Genomic DNA, 19,892 nt, shown 5'->3' with positions numbered 1-19,892 from the left:
GGCTTATGGAATAGCTGGAGGCCACAGAGGGTGTCTTATTTCCTGTGGCTATTGGCTAGCGTAGATGTAGTAGGATGTAGTTTGCAACCCCTATCAATCATCACTTGAAAACCTTGAAGCATTGCCTTTGGTCTTGTGAGGTAGCACAGTTGGTGTGGAGAGGAGCATGCTGCATTCTTTGTTATGTGGCACCTAGCTTGGGTTTTATATCGTGGGGGGTTGTCTATTGGCAGCTAGTTAGCTAGGGCCTCCACCTATTGTATGAGGCGGAGATGCATGATAGAATTCTTCTTATTGAGGCAAGTGCTTGTGTTGTGGTCGGTTTGGAGGCATTACCCATCCGGCAGAGCCAACAATTGAGCAATCGGAGGTATGGGATATTATTGGGAGCCTCACAGTTTGGCACATCTGGGAGGCACACTGTCAGTTGGTTCTAGGCGGCGATTGTCTGACCACATATGTGACTTTGGGAGAGCTCTGGATTCCAATCATTCACTCCATCTGCAGCCACTGATATTAGGTGCAGGGCGACTCTTGAGCTCATGAGGGGTTTTGATACCACTTCTTATGTACTTGGGGTGGCCATGATCTGTTCTTCACAATGCAGGTAGGCAAGCCCAGGTAGTGCTGCTCTCCTCCTCTATGGTTTCAATACCCCATTCCACCTAGATGGCTCCGAGAGGCTTGTATATATGATCCTAGCTTGACCTTGTATCAGCTCTAGCTAGGCTGTTGAGCACATGTACTTTGTTGTAAAGTCTTTTGACTAATACAATTAGCCAGATTTTTTCTTGGAAAAAAATTATCATTGAGGAAAATATCATTTTTTTTTGTAGGGGTTTCTAATCGCTGCAAAAGTGGCTTTTCTCTAGAAGACTAGTGTTGATGTTCTTAACATCTTTGGTACTATTTAGTGGACTTTCATAGCTCATTTTATGAATTAGATTGCATTGTGTTCAAAATGCCAAATATCCCACATTTGTTACCTAAGGATGGAATGGCATAGGTCATGAATAAAATGACTAAAATGGTGTTTGGCTCAAATGCCAAATATCATACATTGATTATATAAGGAAGGAACCATGCCGTGCACATTGGGCAAAGTATCATATGAAATATGGACTCTTAGTCTGTAAGGCAAGACTGAATTAATGTTGCATCTATGCTTTTGGTAGACAAAGATTCTGACATTTGAAGAAAGACTCCATGAGTGGAAATCACTAGATGGATCTCTTTTTTTTTTTTTTTGCAGTTTGGACAAGTGGACGCCTCTTACTTTTTCCTTATTGGTCAAAAAGATGTCTATTAGTTATGTCTGTCTTGTGTGTATTTGCATCGGCATCAGGTTTACAAGTGACTATTCCCACGGCAGCACACAGATTGGCATCCTATTTTTTGGGTAGGAACATGGAAAGTATCTACATGGATGGTATATACCGCTAGAGTCTGAATATTAGGAGGTCTGCAATGATAAGGGCATATAAGATATAGTCTCCAAAGTTGCAACTTACATAGGGTCTGAATGTTCTACATATCCACAGTGCACCTTGGTAAGGAAAGCGACATTATTGGTCACTTTGCAAGAACAGCCATGTTCAGTGGTCCTTACCAAACTAAGTACTTGCAAGGTCTAGAATTCTGTCCAGGATTGATAGGTTTTATGTGGATGATTAGGCTTGTGACAAAGGAGCAGTAGTTGGTATCACCAGCATGACTCTATCAGGCCATTCATTGGTTCACTCGGCTCTTTGTAAAAGAGTTAGATGACCCCACTCTAGTGTGAGGATCCTAGAGCAACTATTTCATGATTAGGATCTGAGAGCGACAGTCACACATATTTGGGCGTCTGGACTTTTCTTACTCGGACAAGCAACTAGAGACTTTGATCAGAGCATGGAGGAGTTCAGCTCCTTCTTCAGGAGACTGTGAGATGTAGCCATGCTATAGATACCAAGGTGTTTCTGGCGGAGAGATTCTTTCTAGGATTTGGGCAGAGATCATTCATACAATTTGTGGGAGATGGGAGAGGCTGCAGGGTGGTTCTAAGAGGATGAGTAGGAGAGATGCTTTTTTGTGGTCATGGGATTCTCCGATTCTCACATGTTCTTACCCCTCATGTGGTCTCACACTATGGCCGACCAGATTGGTTGTTCACAGAACAACTACTTTTATGATCTCATTTGCTCTTTCCCTGAGGTGCAGGAAATAGAATTTTCTTTTCACTGAAAGAAATAATGACACTGAAAGGTGGATTATTCTGAAGTGGCACTGAGTAGTTTTTGCAAGATTCCTGGCCTCCTATACGACAAGGTTGCTCAAGCACTCAAATAAGGTTTTGACAAATTTGGATGGCAATTGGCAGATCAGGTCTGGAAGGAAACTTAATGAAGCTAATATTCATTGGATTTGAAATTTTTGTATCCACTAGCTGAATTAGAAGATCAACAAGCTTATAATCAGACAAATCGATGGATTCTTCTATGGTCTATGTTGTCATGGATGATGCAGGTTATGTGCTATCTTTTCCTTGAATTTTGTGTATCCACTAGGTGAATTAGAAGATAAAAAAGCTTATAATCAGGCAAATCGAGGCATCTATATGGTCGATGTTGTGATGAGGATGTAGGTTATGTGCTATCTTTTCCTTGAGCTGTTTGAATTTTGTAGTAGGCCATGCATTACATAGCTATACAACCTTAAGACACACGGTGACCATATGAGCTGAATGAATAGGATAGACTGGCTGATTGGTGCATAGATTACAATGAACTTCTTTTGCAGCATTTCAATGTGATCACATTTATGGAATGTTGATTCTTCCCATTCGGATAAGAAAACATTTGGCGAATGTGTAGGCCACAAAAATGGTGGGTTGAAAAACTTTCACACATTTGGCAAAGTATGGTATTTTAGAGTAAAAGGTTTTTGTTGGACATACATTGGGGGTGTCTTACTGGTTTGGGAGGTCCTACAATAATGTGAGGTGATTTTCCTCTAATGGCAGCAGGTGCAATGTTGCAAGTGAGAGCATTCTTGTTCCTACAGTGGTGCATGTTTTCTGCTTGATGGGTGGACTAGATAGCTGAAGTGTGGAGTTCACCATACTAAATTTGGGATGTTTTCTGGCTATTTGCAGGTACCTTCATCCTTACAAAGGTTATGCTTACTTTTTTGCTTGGACAAATATTCTGGACTCTGTGGACCATCTAGACATAGACAGGCTATAATCATGATAATAATGTACTCTTTGATGAGCATGTGTAATTAGATGGTGATGATGGAAACTTGAGGGCGTTTGCAGTAGTGATGAGATCTTTCGCAGAGTTTTAGGCTCTCATATTAACTGGCCCAAGTCTGATTGTTTCTTTTGCCTTGAGCAAGCAGTTTCCCTTCTCTGACCCTTCTTGCAAAACTGGATTTGAAATGCTGTAAGTGTAAAGAAATAGTATGGCATACACCAAAAATGCAAAGTGTATGACGGCATGGAGAACACACTGTAGAATGCTGAATGATAATGAACATCATTCAATCAGGGGGCCTCAAACCTCAGTGTCTTAGGATCACGGCAGAGGTGTCTGATGAAGATGCTAGACTCGAGATGGCGGATCTCGAAGTGCAGCAGCAGCAGTTGACATAAGTTTGATGATAACACATTGTATGCAGTCCAGGGGCAGCAAAAGGCAGGTGTGACTGAATCAATATAAGATCGCCTGCCATAAGTCTTCAATACCATTCGGTGACCACTCTGTCTCGGTCCTTTCCTGGAATAGCACGAGAGAGATCGTTTGATTCACCACCCAGCCTCGCCTAGAAGATTGCTGGCTCCTCCCCCTAATTCGACTACCAGCCGTCTGCTTCAGGTGAGTCCTACTATTCTTAGACTCACTTACTCTCTAGGCTCCTCTTGACCCCGTTCGGGTGCCCAAGGCCCCCGGACGGTCATCCCTCGCGCCTGTCTCCCATAAGTTACATTTATTAATGTAACAATCAATGATGATGTCAGCCCTCTAGATCAATGCAGATCACCGGACAAACAGCAAGGCGGCCTGACTGTCCAGAAAACACAGGTTTGGTAGCAGATAGATGATCTCCAAACAGCAAACACAGAGGCTGGTGATGAACTTGACTGCTGCAGGTGTGATGAAGGTGGCTGCTGCGAGAGTGTGATGGGATGGTGGGTGCCATGTGCAGCAGTAAAACACAGAGTGGACAATGAAGACAACTGCTTAGAAGATACTGAATCAGGTCGCCTATTTGAGGAAGGCATCTGGGAAGCTGGGCAGCCTGTAGGCTGAGAACTTGCAGCAGTGGAAATCCCTTGAATCAGGTTGTCTGGTGATGAAGACCATGTGGACAGCTAGACAATTTTTTGATGGTCCTCCACAAACTGACGATGTCTTCTGGAAGTGGGTGTGAGCAGCAGTGTGAAGGAAAGGGCTAGAGACTGGCTGGCTGGTAGAATGAGAGACAAGGATGGAGCATAGGAACCAAAAAACCCATTCGACCCTGGCAAAACACTAGACAGCGAAACACACGAAATGTTTCTTTTTGTTTCATGAAACAAGGTTGTGAAACAATTCATCTCTTTTCATGAAACGCAAATGATTTTTTAGCGTTTCCTAAAAAAGAGAACATGTAGCCTGCTTTTATTTTTCAGATTGTATTTACTCCACACTTGCCTTGTGCAGGCCATCACTTACTCTTCGTTGCACATCTCCTCGTCCTGCATCTCTTTCTGCTCCATCTCTTGCTCCTTGTCCTCCTCATCTTTTCCTCTTCCCTCTTCCCCTCCTCTTCCACATATTCTGCCTTCACCTCCTCCTTTGCCTTGGGCCTTCACCACCTGGAGTGACAAATGCCTCTCCACAAGGATTCCACTCATGAACATTTGTTTTCACTTTAATTTTGCATAATGTATTATACATATGTTGTAGCCTGTACATTGTGATTTATGGATCCTAAATATGAAATTCTAAATGAATAGATGAAATGGGTGTTTTTGTTTTAGGCTTTAGATGGTTTACTCATTTAATGGACCTATTTCTTATCATAACATTACTACTATTTGCTAGCTTTAAATATAATAAATTATATTTTTCGAAACCTTGAAACCTGGAGGTAGCCGATGAAACAAAACACGAAAGCAGACCTCGAAACATGAAACAAGGTTAAACGTTTATGGTGACTATGGGATGGAGTAATATAGACTCCTATTTATAAATGATTGGGGGTGCATTTGTTCTATTGAGCTAGTGCAGCCTATCGGATCTTACTACGTCAAAATGGTTGGGTGGTGTTGTCCTGTTGGATATTTAAATCCATATCATGGCTTTGTGGTCTGCCCTTTTATAGGCTTTGTGTGTTTAGCGATCACCCTTGGACCGATATTGCCAGGTTTTTTTTAGAGGATGTTGGTGTTTTCCATGGGTGCACTACTTTCCAAGCCTCGTAGTGGAATATTCTAAATTCCACTCAATCGTTTAAAACCTCAAAGTCTTTTCTTCTTACCCAGTTGATTGCATCATGGCAATAGTCTCTTTGCCCTACCATATGGTGCGCTTCAGATTTTAGAAAGGGAGCGAATTCTTTGCAAGCAGAGGTCTTGGCTACATCCAAGTTAGTTGACTGGCCTGATAAGAACATGCAAAATGTTCGTTTATATGTGGCCCCATGTGTGAACACGTTTGACACACACATTTACACACCTAAGGTGTGTTCACACATGGGGACGTGTAAACTAACAAAAAATTCATTTATTTTTTATAACTTAGCAGTAATAACCTTTTGGGATTTTAAGACTAAAACAGGGGTTAATGCATGATAATTAGTGCCAATGCTAAAGTTAGTGGCTCAAGAGTAAGAAGTCTTGTGCTGACCAACTCCCAGTAGCTCAGGAAGAAACCCTTTTCATATCCATCATCCCTTGGGCACTTGCATGAGGGCAAGGCTAGTAAAGCATGCCCAAGCTCCTCCTTTGAAAAGGGGGCCATCAATGATCAATTCATACTCTCATTGACCACCATCTATGTGGTTTACTAATTTTTTTTTTCCTCTCTTCTCTCTCTCTCTCTCTCATAATGTGGAGGTTTATGTACTCTTTGGCCACTTTCCCTACCTCTTAAGGACCTTGGTTAAAGATCCATGATCCTAAGTTTCCAGAGAGGGCTTTTTGTGTGGAAAAAAATCCTGGTTCACTCTATTTGCTGCCTATGTCCAAAAAGAAGCTCTCACCCGATACATAAACCTTGCTTTGGCTTCCTTCACAACATCCATCTCTGCTTTGGCAGCATGCATCCTCTTAACCACACAATTGGATCTTGGATACCTTTCCTCCTCTCTCTAAAGATTTGCCAAGGAAGCTCTAGTAGTCCTCTCCCCTTTTTTTTCTGTAAAGGGTGATTGTATTAATTACTATGAACGTACAATACAAGATTCACAAGAGAACTGTATGTATGGCAAAGAAACTGAAAAAACTATAGCATGCCAATAAGCCAAATCATCCTTGGAAACGAGGCCTGCATACTATATGATGTTTAGCCATTTTCTTTGTCACTCTCAACAGGTGGAGCATCCATGTTAAGTCCATACAAGGACCATCATGTTGAATTCTGGTTTCAGCATTCAAGTCATTGCTTCATTCCTGCTTGTAAGGGCATTCCATGATCAAGCGACTGAATTTCTCACAAGAGAAGCAAGTGTCAGAAAATGTATCCCATTTCAGCCTGAATCTTTAAGGATACATGCCCACGGAGTCCATGTGTAGCCAATTAGGACACTTGCTGCATCCCAAAGCATGCGCATTTGATTCCTATTACATGTGCGTACACTTGATGGAACTAAAATCTTTCCAATTGCAACCATTTCATTCGACAAGAGTGTCCAATACACAGCTGGGGAGTTTTCAATCTCCACCCAAACAGGACATTCTTACTTAAGCATCTGGTGAAAGTCAGCCATGGGTCTGCAAGGCACAACATGAACCGATTGCCTATCAAATAACAATGGGAGCTTGCTCAAAAGCATTGTACATTGGCAAGCTGATTTTAACATGACCTCTTAAAAAGTCTCTTGGTCTTGCAAAGATTTCTTCCACACGTTCTTGTTGTATACTACATAGTATGCTAAAACGGCGAGTCGGGTTGGCTGAAACAATTTGGCCATTTTGGACCAGCAAACACCATTTTGGTCAGACCACTCCATGGTCAAAACAGCTTATTCAGAGAGTCTAGGTGTTTTTTTTTTGTGTTCTTCTCCTATGTTCTTTCAGTGTGCTCCTCCTCCTCCATTCTTTCCTTCCTTTCCCTTCTTATTCTTCTTCTTCCTTCTTTTTTCCTTTCTAAACTCTTTCCCTTCTTCTTCTTCTTTCTTCCTTTTTCTTCTTCAATGTCTCCTCCTCATCCTCGTCCTCTTCCTTTGTTTGAACTTCCCATGTCTTCATTTTTCTTTACTGAGTGTTAATTGATTTTTGGGATGCTACGCTGCAATTAATGCCTACTTCTTGATTAAAGCTGGTCCTGGCAACTGCAAATATTTTGACAAGTAAACTGTTACTCTCTCTACTTTCTGATTACAGCAGGCATTTGTAATTAACACTTGTCGTTTATGTGGGCAGTGCTTTGTTATTTTTAAATTTGGTACTTCATGTTGGTTTTTTCACCTCTGTTGGGGTTCCCAATATGGTAATAAAAAGTTAAACAAAAAAACAAGAATATGTGTGAACAACTGTACTGGCACTTTGTCAAACTTTCATTTTCACTTGGGATTCGGAGAGAACAGCCATGAGTGGTTACGAAGATCCAAAATCATTGCTTCCATCAGGTGGAGAAATCACACAATGATTGGTAATTGATCACATTAGTTTCAGTTATTTCTTACAGGCGTTCAGCTAGAGAATTGGTCTGCCCATCTTACTTTAATTTTCACTATTCATACTTGGCTAGTCTCTAAACTGGCAAACACAGAGGAACTGTATTCTGCCTGGCAATGCATTGGTCTTTAATACTAATTTCTATCATAGTGCTGACAGTATGCTTGCTTCAAAGATTCTGCATCACTGATCAGTATAGTTAAAGTTTTCCTGTTTGTACAGTTTGTACTAGAAATGCAATTCTAGTGGTTAATTGCCTAGTTTTTGGATGGATTGCATTCTGAAATAATCGTCAATGTTTAAGAGCTTCATGTTCCTATTCTAAGTGCACTCTTGGAAGCATAGTGACTTTGTACTTCGATGGGGGGACATTTTACAAAATCTAACATGATTTGTCATGACATGAAGGTACCAAGGAGATGCTTGTAAATTTATCCAAGCAGCAAGGGATGCACATGAGTCAACCTGAATCAGCAAAGGAAATACCAAAGTTTATAGAGTTTTTTCAGGTGCCCATGTGTGTGCCATGTAAATGTGGTTATTCTTGAGACTTAGGCCATGACTTAGGCCAATTCATGAACTGTTAATCTTTATGCCCTGAAGAAAGTTGGCCTACTGCTATGAATACAACTGCCACATTTAGAAGGGCTGAAGGTAACTGTAGGGTAGTCCAGAGGATTCCATGGCTTGATAATTGGTTAGGCAATACCTATGGCTACGTCAAAGAAACTTGGTTCTAGTTATCTTGTATCAGGAATTCAGGTGAGGTTAATTATCTTGTGTAAGCTAAGAAATACCTACGTCTTTGTCAAAGAAAATTAGTTCTGGTCGTCTAATGCTATAACATTGGCTTAGGTTTGAAGTGCTCTGTACTTTATGTTGCAAAAATAAATGGATATGTGTATCACTACCCATTGTTGGAGTTATTCACTATGCACTTATGGAATACATTAATAAATGTTGGTGACTAGTGTCTTGATTTGATGCTCCAGAATTAGTTTCCTTATGTTTTGGGTTCACAGGATGAAATCTTTAGTCTGTACTGAAAAAAAAATTGCTGTTTGTTCTCACCTGGCAATTTGTGTGAAAATGGACAGGATCGCATTAATGTTGACGAGTTCAAGTACCCTGTGGATCATTACAAGGTAATTCACTTGATGAATTGTGGTGATAAGGCACACTATCTGAGAGTGTTTTGCTAGATGAGTGTCTCTTGACAAGGCTAAATCATGGATTCTTGATTTGTATGCAGACTTTCAATGACTTCTTTATACGAGAGCTGAAACCTGGAGTGCGGGAAATTGCTTATGAAAATAAGAATCATGTGGCAGTTTGTGCAGCAGATTGCCGTCTAATGGTTTGTAGATCGGTAGATGATGCAAAAAGATTTTGGATCAAGGTGCGAATTTGTGTATTTAGACTTAATTGAATTTCCCAACACTTGTTGGATTTATTTCATGATTTGGCACTGTCACACTACAATTTGCAGTTATCACTTTATTTTTTTGCCATCTGTTTTTTGTCTGTTGAGAAACTATTTCACTATCATTGAAAATCTCCTCATACCCAAAGATAATTTTTTTGTCAAGAAAATAAATTTCTATTAATAACATCTTGGTGAAAAAACCCCCTTAGGTAAAATATAAAGTATAAGGAACTTTGTAATGAGTAGCTAAGTACATGACAATACAATGGTTGTGTGAGCAACCAGTCCGGTGGGCTGTAATGCCAAACCATATGAGGGGCACTATGGAAGCAAGTGCTTGAGTATGATAGTGTGTCCTATATGTATGTATGTATGTATACATACATAGTCCAGAGCACAATTGGAGGGAAGCAGGACTGCGCTCTCTCATCCACTCTTTGGACTGTACATTTGATTCTACTGGTGATTTTATAGATAGGATTAGGGGAACAGGAGCACCTCTAGCAGGAGTCTTGATCCCAAGCTTTGTAGAAGTGGATGGCATTGTACTGATACCAGATTCTTCTGAGGTCCTACGTGCTTTCTACATCAAGAGGGATCGCATGTTGAACCTAGCAAGGATCAAGATCATGATCTTTAATACTTCAGCTAGCTGGATTGCCAGTCCAATGCTGCAGTTCATCTACCAGAGCAACGTTGTGAAGTGATCATCATCCTAAGTTTATGATGGTATAGCCTTCTTTGGGCCCTAATTCTCCTTGAGAAGAGCTGTTGATGCTAGGCGCATAGTATCTTTTGCAACCTTGACAGCCCTGGGAAGACAGTCTGTCCAGATCCAATTCCAGGAGCCACACATGAAGTTAGGGCTTTCGGATACACTAGTCACTCCTGCACTCGTGTATGCAGCTGCTTTCTAGGGCCCTGATCTCCAGAATGGATGATGGAGGGTGGAGATTGTGCAAACAGAGCTAGCTGCATGGTACTTCATAGACCACAAGAGAGATATGATGCTTCATAGACTACACATGAAGTTATAGCTTTCGGATAGACTAGTCACCCCCCCCCACTCATGTATGCAGCTGCTTTCTAGGTTCCTGATCTTCAGAGCGGACGTTGGAGGATGGAGATTGTGCAAACAGAGCTAGCTCCTTCAATACAGGAGTTGTCTCTAGACAGATACCTGAGTTGGCACTACACTTCTCACAGCAGTTTGTAACAAGAGGAGCCAGACGACGTTGGTTTCCATAGACTAATGGATGGCTGAGGGACCATGGGACCCAGATTAGTCCCTACCACCATTCCTGTGCAGTTTACATGCACCCGCCATGCAGCTCAGTCACATTGAATTGAACCGTGTAATCAAGACGGACATAATTTGGATGGACATAATTTGGATAGACGTTGAGAGGACATGGATTGTCCCAGGGTCACCACTTGGCACAAAGGTTGCCTTTTTTTAGGGACCATGTTCTTCAGCTTTTTGAGGATAGATTCCGATGGATACCTCCACAAGGCAAGATACATAAATGTGAAGATGTCATTTGGGATGTGGTGTGCCATAAGGTAGATACAGACCTCTTAATGTCAACTTTGGGTTGAGAAGCAGGGTTGTCTCTGTACATGGTCCAGACTGATCTGTACGATATGATATGTACGGTATAGTACCATATATATTCATATGATTTAGTGCGAAAAAACAAGGCTTTTTTTGCCACTCACCCAAGCCTACAACTTTCTTTCTTTCTTCTTCCTCTTTCTTCCTTCTTTCGTTTTTCTTTCTCTCCCCCAAACCTCTCTCTTTTTTTTTTCCATAATAGGTAATTGCATTAATTACAAAAAAAGTACAAGATTACAAGATGCAAGATGGCTCCAGGCCATAGCGCATAAACTTAGTTCTCTTTTATAGAAGGTTAGATGATTGAAAGAGCATAAAAGTCACGGTAAAGACGCAACAGAGATTGCCATATGCCCAGGGACCAAATCCTTCTTGGAAAGGAGACTAGTGTGTTGAATAAGGTCCCACAATTCCTTGTAACCTTGAGGGATGTGGAAGAACATCAACCCTTGATGATTAACCAGAGTGGCATAAAAGACCAATGATAAGCCCAGCCATGCCACTCAATCAAATTTAGGACAAGCCTCTTGCTTCCCATCCCACAAAATTAGCTTGGATATTGCCAACAATTCCATTTGGAAAGAGTGAGTGGCCAAATGATTCTCGGAAAGATGCCAATTGGGCATTTTGAAGAACCAACTTTCAGGATTAGACAAGCTAAGCAACCAGAAAGCAATAGGATAAGGAGAAGGGAGCATCGGCATTAAGAGCTTGCCACCAAAAAGCACGAACGGTTGTATTACCGTAAACTATTCCTGGCTCTTCCAAAAGGAACCGAGCAACCAAGACCCAGGGGAGTCATCAGTGCACATGGCACAAAAGAGAGACCATTGAAGAACAACATGTGGGTGTACATATCTAGAATAGCCCCACCACCCATATGTTTAGGAGTGCAAGCATGGCTCCTAGAGATCCACAAGATACACGCATGCAAAGTGTCCTTTTTCCATAGTATAAAGTGAATGTGTCCGGTAAGAACCCTTAAGGTGGATGTAGTCCAAGGCAAGAGCGGCGAAAAATTTGTGAGCATGGGGAACATGGTTGACTATGCCACTTTAAGGTAGACATGGAAATGCTAGGCTTGCAATTTCTAGTAAAGAAACTTCACCTCCAAATTTTGAGAAATCCATTGCAACCATAGTATGGAAAAATTTTAGAAACGTGGGAAATGGAAATGAGAAAAACCAGAGTTTTGGAGAAATTTTGGAAACGAGGAAACAACGTTTCAGATTGTACACTAAAATAAATATGATATTACGTGGGTATGTAAATATATCAATGCCCAGAACAAGATGTATCCATATTTCATACAATACTTTGAGTCTTCATGTCATATGATTGAAATCATGATTCATTACATGTGTCATGACTCACGAGTGAAGAGTCAAGAATGAATGGTTAAAACTTCAGACAACTTAACGCAATTAAGACTTAGTTTTTAAAACTTAAGTCAACAAAATGAATTATAATTTATGATTCATGAATTATCTTTGATCTGAAGAGCAGTGAAGACTGACATCAAGAACAATGGAACAAGATGCATAATAAGTAAAATCAAGATACAATGATGCATGTAACTATGTCATGTGAATAATGTGTCCCAACTCCAAGGTCCAGTGAGTACTAAGCACTGGGTACTAGGCGCTAGTAACTACTGAGTAATAAGTATCAACATCAATGAACAATTAGCAACTGCAGTCTGCAATGCTAAAGTGACTCTTGAGTATCATGAGTCATGGCTCATCTGGACTCCAAGGATGTGTGGACCATCTCCTCGTCCGACTTCGAGGGCCCTGATCGAGAAGATGATGAAGCAGTCTCAGCCTTGCTCTCAAGTGCGCGAGGATTGAGACAAAGTGCTTGATAAAGTGTTACGGATGAGGTATGCACAGTGAGAGAGGGAGAGAGTGCAGAGTAGAGAGGAAGAGAGAGAGTATAACACTCGATGTGGGTACAATGACTAATTGTACCACTTTAGGTTTTTGATAATATATATAAAGCACATGTGTAGGGGTGCGTGCACATCCGAACATCGTAAAAGGCACAGTGACCCTTTATTCCCAACAATCTTCCACCTAAAGGCGATGTGTCTGAAGGTAGAGCAAAGAATCAACTAAGTCTATGTATATACAAAGTTCAAATAGACATATAATATCCAACCCCCATCATTTGGCGGGAATGAGCAAATTGCTCTATTGAAAGACTCTTCATGAGGTCTGCAGAGTTATCGTCTGTATGTACCTTGACAAGCTCAATGCTCTTGTTGTCAAGTACATCCTTGATAAAATGATACTTTATCTGTATGTGCGTTGTCTTTGCATGAAAGACAGGATTTCGTGCTAGTATAATAACACTCTGACTATCGCAATAGAGGATAGAAACCTGTGTAATGCCAAGCTGTCTTACTAGACATGAAAGCCATAAAGCCTCATTGCATGCCTTAGTGGCAGCCACATACTTAGCCTCTGTAGTAGACAATACAACACACTTTTGCAACCTGGATATCCAAGAGACTGTTCCCCCTGTGAATGTGAACACATGTCCTGAAGTAGACTTATTTGTGCTTGCTGGTCTTGCATGTCGACTGCCTGTGTCAGGTAGTCGCCTACCCATGTGTTGCCCGTCTAGTCACGTCGACCTGTGTAGAGTGTTGATTGCTCGCCCAGCTTGCAAGTGCTTGGTTCGTAGCTAATGTGGCCTCTCCTACCTACATCGCCTGTCCACCTCTAGGAGCGTGCGTTCCTTGCGCTCTGATACCAGTTTGTTGTCGAGTGCGTGAGTATCGAAACAAAGTGGTCACGGTTGAGATATGCATAGTGAGAGAGAAAGTGAGTGCAAAGTAGAGAGTGAGAGCTCAACACTCCATGGCGATACAATGACTAAGTGTATCACTTTAGGTTTTTGATAATATATATAAAGTGCATGTGTAAGGGTGCGTGCACACCCGAACACCATAAAAGACGCAGCGACCCTTTATTCCAAACAAGTCTCAGTCTCAGCCTCAAACTCTGCCTCAAACTCTGGCTCTATGATGCACGACTACATGTGGCGCTCACTTTAGTGGCTATAGCCCTCCTCTGTACGTGAGTCTCATGTATTGGTGCTGATAGCTCCTCATAGACCATGGAGTAGATATCCTGCTCTTCTTGTGGTATGTAGAGGATGTTATACACCTCTATATCAATCTTCTAAACATTTACCTGTAAAGGTAAATGAGACTTGTAAAGGTAAATGAGACAAAGATATGAGAGGAGATTGTTTCTCTTTTTGGTGTGGAAGAGAGCCCATGTCCTCCAGTTCCTCTCAGCAAGCCTTGAATTACAATATGGTGAGTGTCACGAGGACGTGAAAATTTGATGCTTTGCTTATGTTTAATTGACATTTGATTAAATGATTAATCAAATGTGCAATTAAAAGATGGACATGTGTTGCACATGTGAGGTGCAAGCTACTTTTTCACAGTTGAAGGCCAAAGGACCCTGTGAAAAAGATGGGTGTCAAAGGCAAAAGTTGTAACAAGTTACACTTGTTAGATTCTAGGTGAATTTTGGTGTCAGTTTGCCCCTAGGACCATTAATTGGCCATCAAGTGTGAGTGGTGACACTAGGGACTAGGCATTAATTAATGGATTAATGCTTGTCCAAGGGTCAATTAATGCATGGGACCACTTTGGGTTGCAAATGGCCTAGCCAATTAATTTTTGGACGGGCAAGGTCAATTTTCTGGGCATGGATTAAGGGCTGAATTAATTTTCAGAATTAATTAAATGGCTGGAAATTGCTGAAAATGGACTAAGAAAGCTGCCACTTGGCAAAACTTTCCCATGCAAGTGGGGGAAAGGCTAAATAGGGCTAAAGGGAGAGGGAAATCTCGTTTTTTCATTTTGGGAGCTGTTGGAAAGAGGTATTGGACAGTTGCTGCCAGCATTTGGGACCATTTCCCAGGCATTGGAGACCATTTTGGTGATGGAGATTGCATATTCGTGACCTTGGGAAGCTGGCAATTGCTGCTGATGCACTTTCTCTTGAAGTTCACAATCTTTGATGCTCCTATTGTTGTTGGTGCATCCGTTTGGGGTTGGTACAGCAGGGTAGCAGCAGATTTTGATCAGTTCTTCGTGACAAATCTCAGAATTTTCTCTCTCTACAGCATTGTCTCATCTCCTTCAGCCTATGCGCAGACAATCTCATCAATTCTTAACCATTTGGAGGAGATCTCAGCCATTTTTGGTGACCTGATCTGTAATTTCTGCAGTAAACTCTAATTCACAGCAGAAATAAGGGTTTAGCAGCCACCTTGGGATCCGTGCCAAAGATTGAAGGCTCAAGGGACTGAAACCAGCAGCTGATAATTGAAGATTATCAAGGGATTTCAGGAGCCAACTCATCCCGAATTGATTTGGGGCAGCATTTGGCCAGCCAGTGGTCAAATTGGAGAAGAAGTCCTGGGTGAATCAAGGGGCAAATGACCCAAAAGGCTTGTTGGTTATTTTTGACAGCAAGAGAAATTGGTTAGCAGGAGGAGATTGAAGAATCTCAAGTTGTATTCCTTTCAATTGAATGAAAGCTAAAGAAATACCGCAAGGGGCGCCAGTTTTGGGGCCAACATGGAGTCTACTATCCAAGAATGTTATGGTAAAGTGTGTATTTTATTTTATGTGCATTTATTTATTGCTGTAATTAACTCTTAAATCATGTTAATTACCACCAATTCCAAGAAGGAAGGCTAGTTTCATGCTTCCATTGCCGGGATACATCAAATCTCTTGATTTGGTAGGCCAAAGCTTTGTGCTAGTGCTAAACTTTGTGCTCAGCCGACAAATTACAGCAAGATATCTTCATACAGTGGGATGCAATCAAGCAGTAATGATGCCTCTCATGATGCACATTCACATGGGGAAGAAGGTAATGCAATGCCTGACGTTGGACATGGCACGAATCATGGACAACATGCTGAAAATGTGGCTGAAGGCCAAGATGTTGGACCCTCAATGTAGAAAGAGGATGATGATCAACAATGGGAAATGGAATTCGATGATGCATTCAAGAATTGAATGAGGGCAGCAGTCGAAATCTTTGCTGAATTGGCAAAAGATCCTCAGTTTACTCGGTTTTTGAACACTCCTATGAAGGATAACAAGGGCAAGAAGAGAAAATCCTCTTCTAGAACTTTGGGACAGCAAGATGCAGCGAAGACCAAGCCAAAGCCTTCTCAAGATGCTCCCAAAGATGCTCATGGTGAAAAGCTGTTGGTGCCAATTGGGCAAGAAATGCATATGCAAGTTCATGATGTAAATGCTAATTCTATGGTTTTTGGATAGCAAGGTTTGCATGAGAATTCGGGGCAGCCAGCTTACTTTGGTAGCAGCACAATTTTTCATGCTATGGTGGGTGAGCGACCGAATGTGGGAATGTATGGCACACCTCCCCATAATTTTCAGCAACCTTCCAAATAAAAGCTTCTTTGTTGGTAAGACCTGAGGTAGAGGCATCGATGGCGTGAATGAACATGGTGCCTTTGCATGGAGACACCAAAACATTCTATACATTCCTTCGTCACATATCCGACCATCTATCACATAATATTGTGCATCCATATTTTGTGCATGTTTCCTTCAAGGGCTCCAATTGAGCTTCTATGGATGCTTTTTCCTTTCGAAGCTTCTGTGTGCGTAATGCATTGGCGGATGTGCCTTTCCACTGACACGGTATGTGGCTCACTACCGTGATTGTCTTCTTCCATTGATGTGTAGTGGCTACATTGAAAGGGATAGCACATTGAATAAATAAGCATGCGAGTTCCCTAGCACATTGAATAAATAAGTGTGTGAGTTCCGTAGTTGCCTCCACAATTGCCTACCTTTGATGTCTTGCATGGACACTTGCACCATGCAAGGAGGCCCTTTGCGTACCATCACTAGAAGATAGTAACAAGGTGCTTTTTGCACTTGGATCTGATATGGTTATGGATGTACTTTTTTTAATAAGCCACTAGCACCTCCAATTTGGCTAGTGCCACTAGGCTCACTAGCTTCTCCTTCCCTCACTTGTGCTTTATTAGCCCAATGTGGTGTTTATAGAAACAGGGAATGGCCATTCCAGCGCATAGGAATGGATTAATGCGTTCCAGGAGGTCCGAGCCCAGAAGACACCAGTGGATTGTTCTAGCCCGTTCCATGTCCCGTTCCGGGCTGTTCCAAGGCCATTCCCTATTTGGAATGACCGTTTCAGCAATGGAAATTAGAAAAAAAAATGTTGTTTGTTTGCTGGGGCTCGTTTAGGGTCGCGATTTGCTGCATGACGACTTGCGCTTATCCTCTCCCGCCTGTTGCGCTTGTTGCACCTGCTTCGCTTGCTGTTGTCGCTTGCCTTGCATATCCCACGTGGCTGGCTTGATGCTCCCGCCAGCTCCCGCTTGCCTCGCCTACCTCGCCTGGTGCTCCTTCTTGCCCCGCCTCTCTTGCCTACTCCGCTTGCCTCGCTTGCTCCCGCTTGCCTCTCCCACCTGCCTGGCCCCTGACTCTCGCCCGCCATCAGGTGAGGAATCTCGCATCAAGCACCGACCGAAGTGTTTCTCTACTCAGTACTGATTTTTGTTCAGCAGGACCATTATCTCCCCCAAATTGGGGCATTTTGGATCAGTTGTCGGCATTTGCCCCAAAATTTGGGGCTTTCTCAAGGATTGGGGCCCAAATTTGGCTGCAATATCCCCAAATTGGGGGCATTGGGATCCATCATCCGAGGATCTAAAAGAGCTTCCAAATGTGGGGCATTTTGAATCAATTATTGCCCCGAATTTGGGAGCTGAAAATGCGCCAAATTTTGGGGAATTTTCAGCAAGAGAATGCAGGCTAGAATGCCCCAAATTTGTGGCATTTTGAATCAATCATTGCCCCAAATTTGGGAGCTGAAAATACACCAAATTTGGGGCATTTTCAGCAAGTCAGCAAGAGAATACAGGCTGGAATGCCCCAAATTTGTGGCATTTTCAGTAAAAGGAATGCAGGCTGAAGTAGCACCAAAGTTCGGGCATTTTTAGCAAACATTTAACACATGCATGTTGAAATTTTGGTGCAAATGTCTGCAATTTCATTGAACTTTACTAATTATTTGTCACTTTTATATCGATGGCAGCATTGAGATCTATGGGATCTTCATCATCCTCAGTAGGTACTTCGTCAACAACTAGACGAAGTTGAAGCACTACTTGGCCCTTGGAAATGCAAACTTTGCACTTATGCTCGCACTAGTGGGGTTGATAAAGTGAGAGCCCATCTTCTACATGAGGAGGGGAAAGAGGTGCGTTTTTGCACTAATTTATCAATTGAGAAAAGGCAGGAGTTACTTGATTACATAGCCACTTCTACGGGGAATTCACATGCCAGGAGGACGCCAAATATAGTAGTGGATCCAACAACATGGACTTCAAGGCCAGCAGGGCATGGTGCTTCATGCAGAAGACCACCAGGATTAGTGGCTATGCAGCCTTCTTGTGGGCCATGAATGGCAGCATGTCGTGGTGTTAGACAAAGTTCATTACACACTGCATGGGAACCAAAAAGAAAAAAGAGGAAACAGATGCAGCAGTGACACACTTTTTTTACCATGACCATATTGCATTCAAATTAGCCAGGTCACCTTAATTTTTAAATATGGTGACAAAGATTGCAGAGTATGGACCCACATATAAGCCCCCTTATCAAGTTACATTGGTTTAGAAGGAGAAAGCAGCCATAGAGATTGCAACAACACATATTCGCAATCAATGGGCAAGAAATGAAGTGATATTGATAGCAGATGGATGGAATGACACACGCCATAGGTCCATACATGGTGTTGTCACATATTCTCGTGGGGATGTATACTTCATTGGTAGTCATGATGCTTTAGAGACTGGAAAGAGTGCAGATGTATTGGCATCAGAGTGGTGCGAGGCAGTGCAGGCAGGCATGAGCAGATCAAGGAGTTATGTAATAGCACATGGAATGAGTATGACTCTCATATGCATGCTGCAACATATGTGCTTGATCCTGAGTTTCAAGGAAAGATGCAAGAAAGAGACCTTGAGGTGGTCAAGGCTTGGAACATATTGCTTGCAAGGCTTTATCCTAGCTGTGAAATGTGACGGAAAATTAAAAATCAGCTCTCTGTGTATCGGCAAACATTAGGGATGTTTGGTATTGAGGATGCACTAGAGGACAGGACAAATATTGGGGCTGCTTTATGGTGGGAGGACTACGGGGCAGAAGCTCTAGAGTTGCAGAGTTTGGCTATTCGTATTCTTAGCCAAACAATTAGCTCTTCTTGTTTAGAGCAACTATGGAGCTCATTCAATCACATTCACTGAAAGAAGAGAAATTGTCTTGGTACAATGAAGAGAAATGACCTAGTTTATGTGAGCTCCAATCTTCGCTTGCTAGCTCGTACATCAGTTGCAAAGGTTGATTTTTTTATACATTGGGAAAAAGATGACGATGATGATGATGATGGTGATGGTGATGGTGAGGATGTTGTTTAGCAAGATGAGCTTTCAGGCACAGTGGAGCCATCTTCCATGAATCAGAGCACTTCGCGGCTAGCCTTTTAGAACTTTAGAGTATTGACTTGGAAATTGGAGCTCTTGTAACTTGGATCTTTAGACTTTAAAGTTTAGTGCATATTTCGTGTCTTTGCAATGCACACTTGTTGGACTTATGCAACATTGTTGATTACAATGTTGAATCATGAATGTAACAATCCATTGCTGATTACAATGTTTTAAAACTTTATTATTGTTGAAACTTGATTATTATGTCTCTAATTTCACGAATTATGGTTAATATGATATATCTCTTCAGATTCTAACTTCTAAGACTTAAGTGTTGATTCTTTTTTTTTTCTCGTGAAAGGTAATTGTATTAATTATGAAAAAAAGGTACAAGTTTACATGATTACAAGATACACGAGGGCTCTAAGCCAACGTGTGTAAAATCCTAGTACAAAGCC

At 41.8% G+C, this 19,892-nt stretch overlaps 1 protein-coding gene across 3 annotated transcripts in view; it reads left to right on the top strand.

Annotated features, from left to right (window-relative positions):
• The window catches only part of LOC148015979 (phosphatidylserine decarboxylase proenzyme 3-like), a 220,187-nt gene that overhangs the window by 134,202 nt on the left and 66,093 nt on the right, over positions 1-19,892 (top strand). For all 3 annotated transcript variants that reach the window (XM_087664264.1, XM_087664263.1, XM_087664265.1), the window contains 3 exons: positions 8,276-8,376; positions 8,965-9,012; positions 9,120-9,266. In XM_087664264.1, coding sequence (XP_087520390.1) covers positions 8,276-8,376; positions 8,965-9,012; positions 9,120-9,266 — 296 coding nt within the window. The remainder of the gene's footprint in view (positions 1-8,275; positions 8,377-8,964; positions 9,013-9,119; positions 9,267-19,892) is intronic.

The sequence above is a fragment of the Lygodium microphyllum genome, chromosome 23, assembly GCF_053477565.2.
Source record: "Lygodium microphyllum isolate KBCC chromosome 23, Lygodium_microphyllum_v1.1.10, whole genome shotgun sequence".
In the NCBI taxonomy this organism is placed as follows: Eukaryota; Viridiplantae; Streptophyta; class Polypodiopsida; order Schizaeales; family Lygodiaceae; genus Lygodium; species Lygodium microphyllum.
This window is presented reverse-complemented; position numbering and strand designations above follow the sequence as displayed.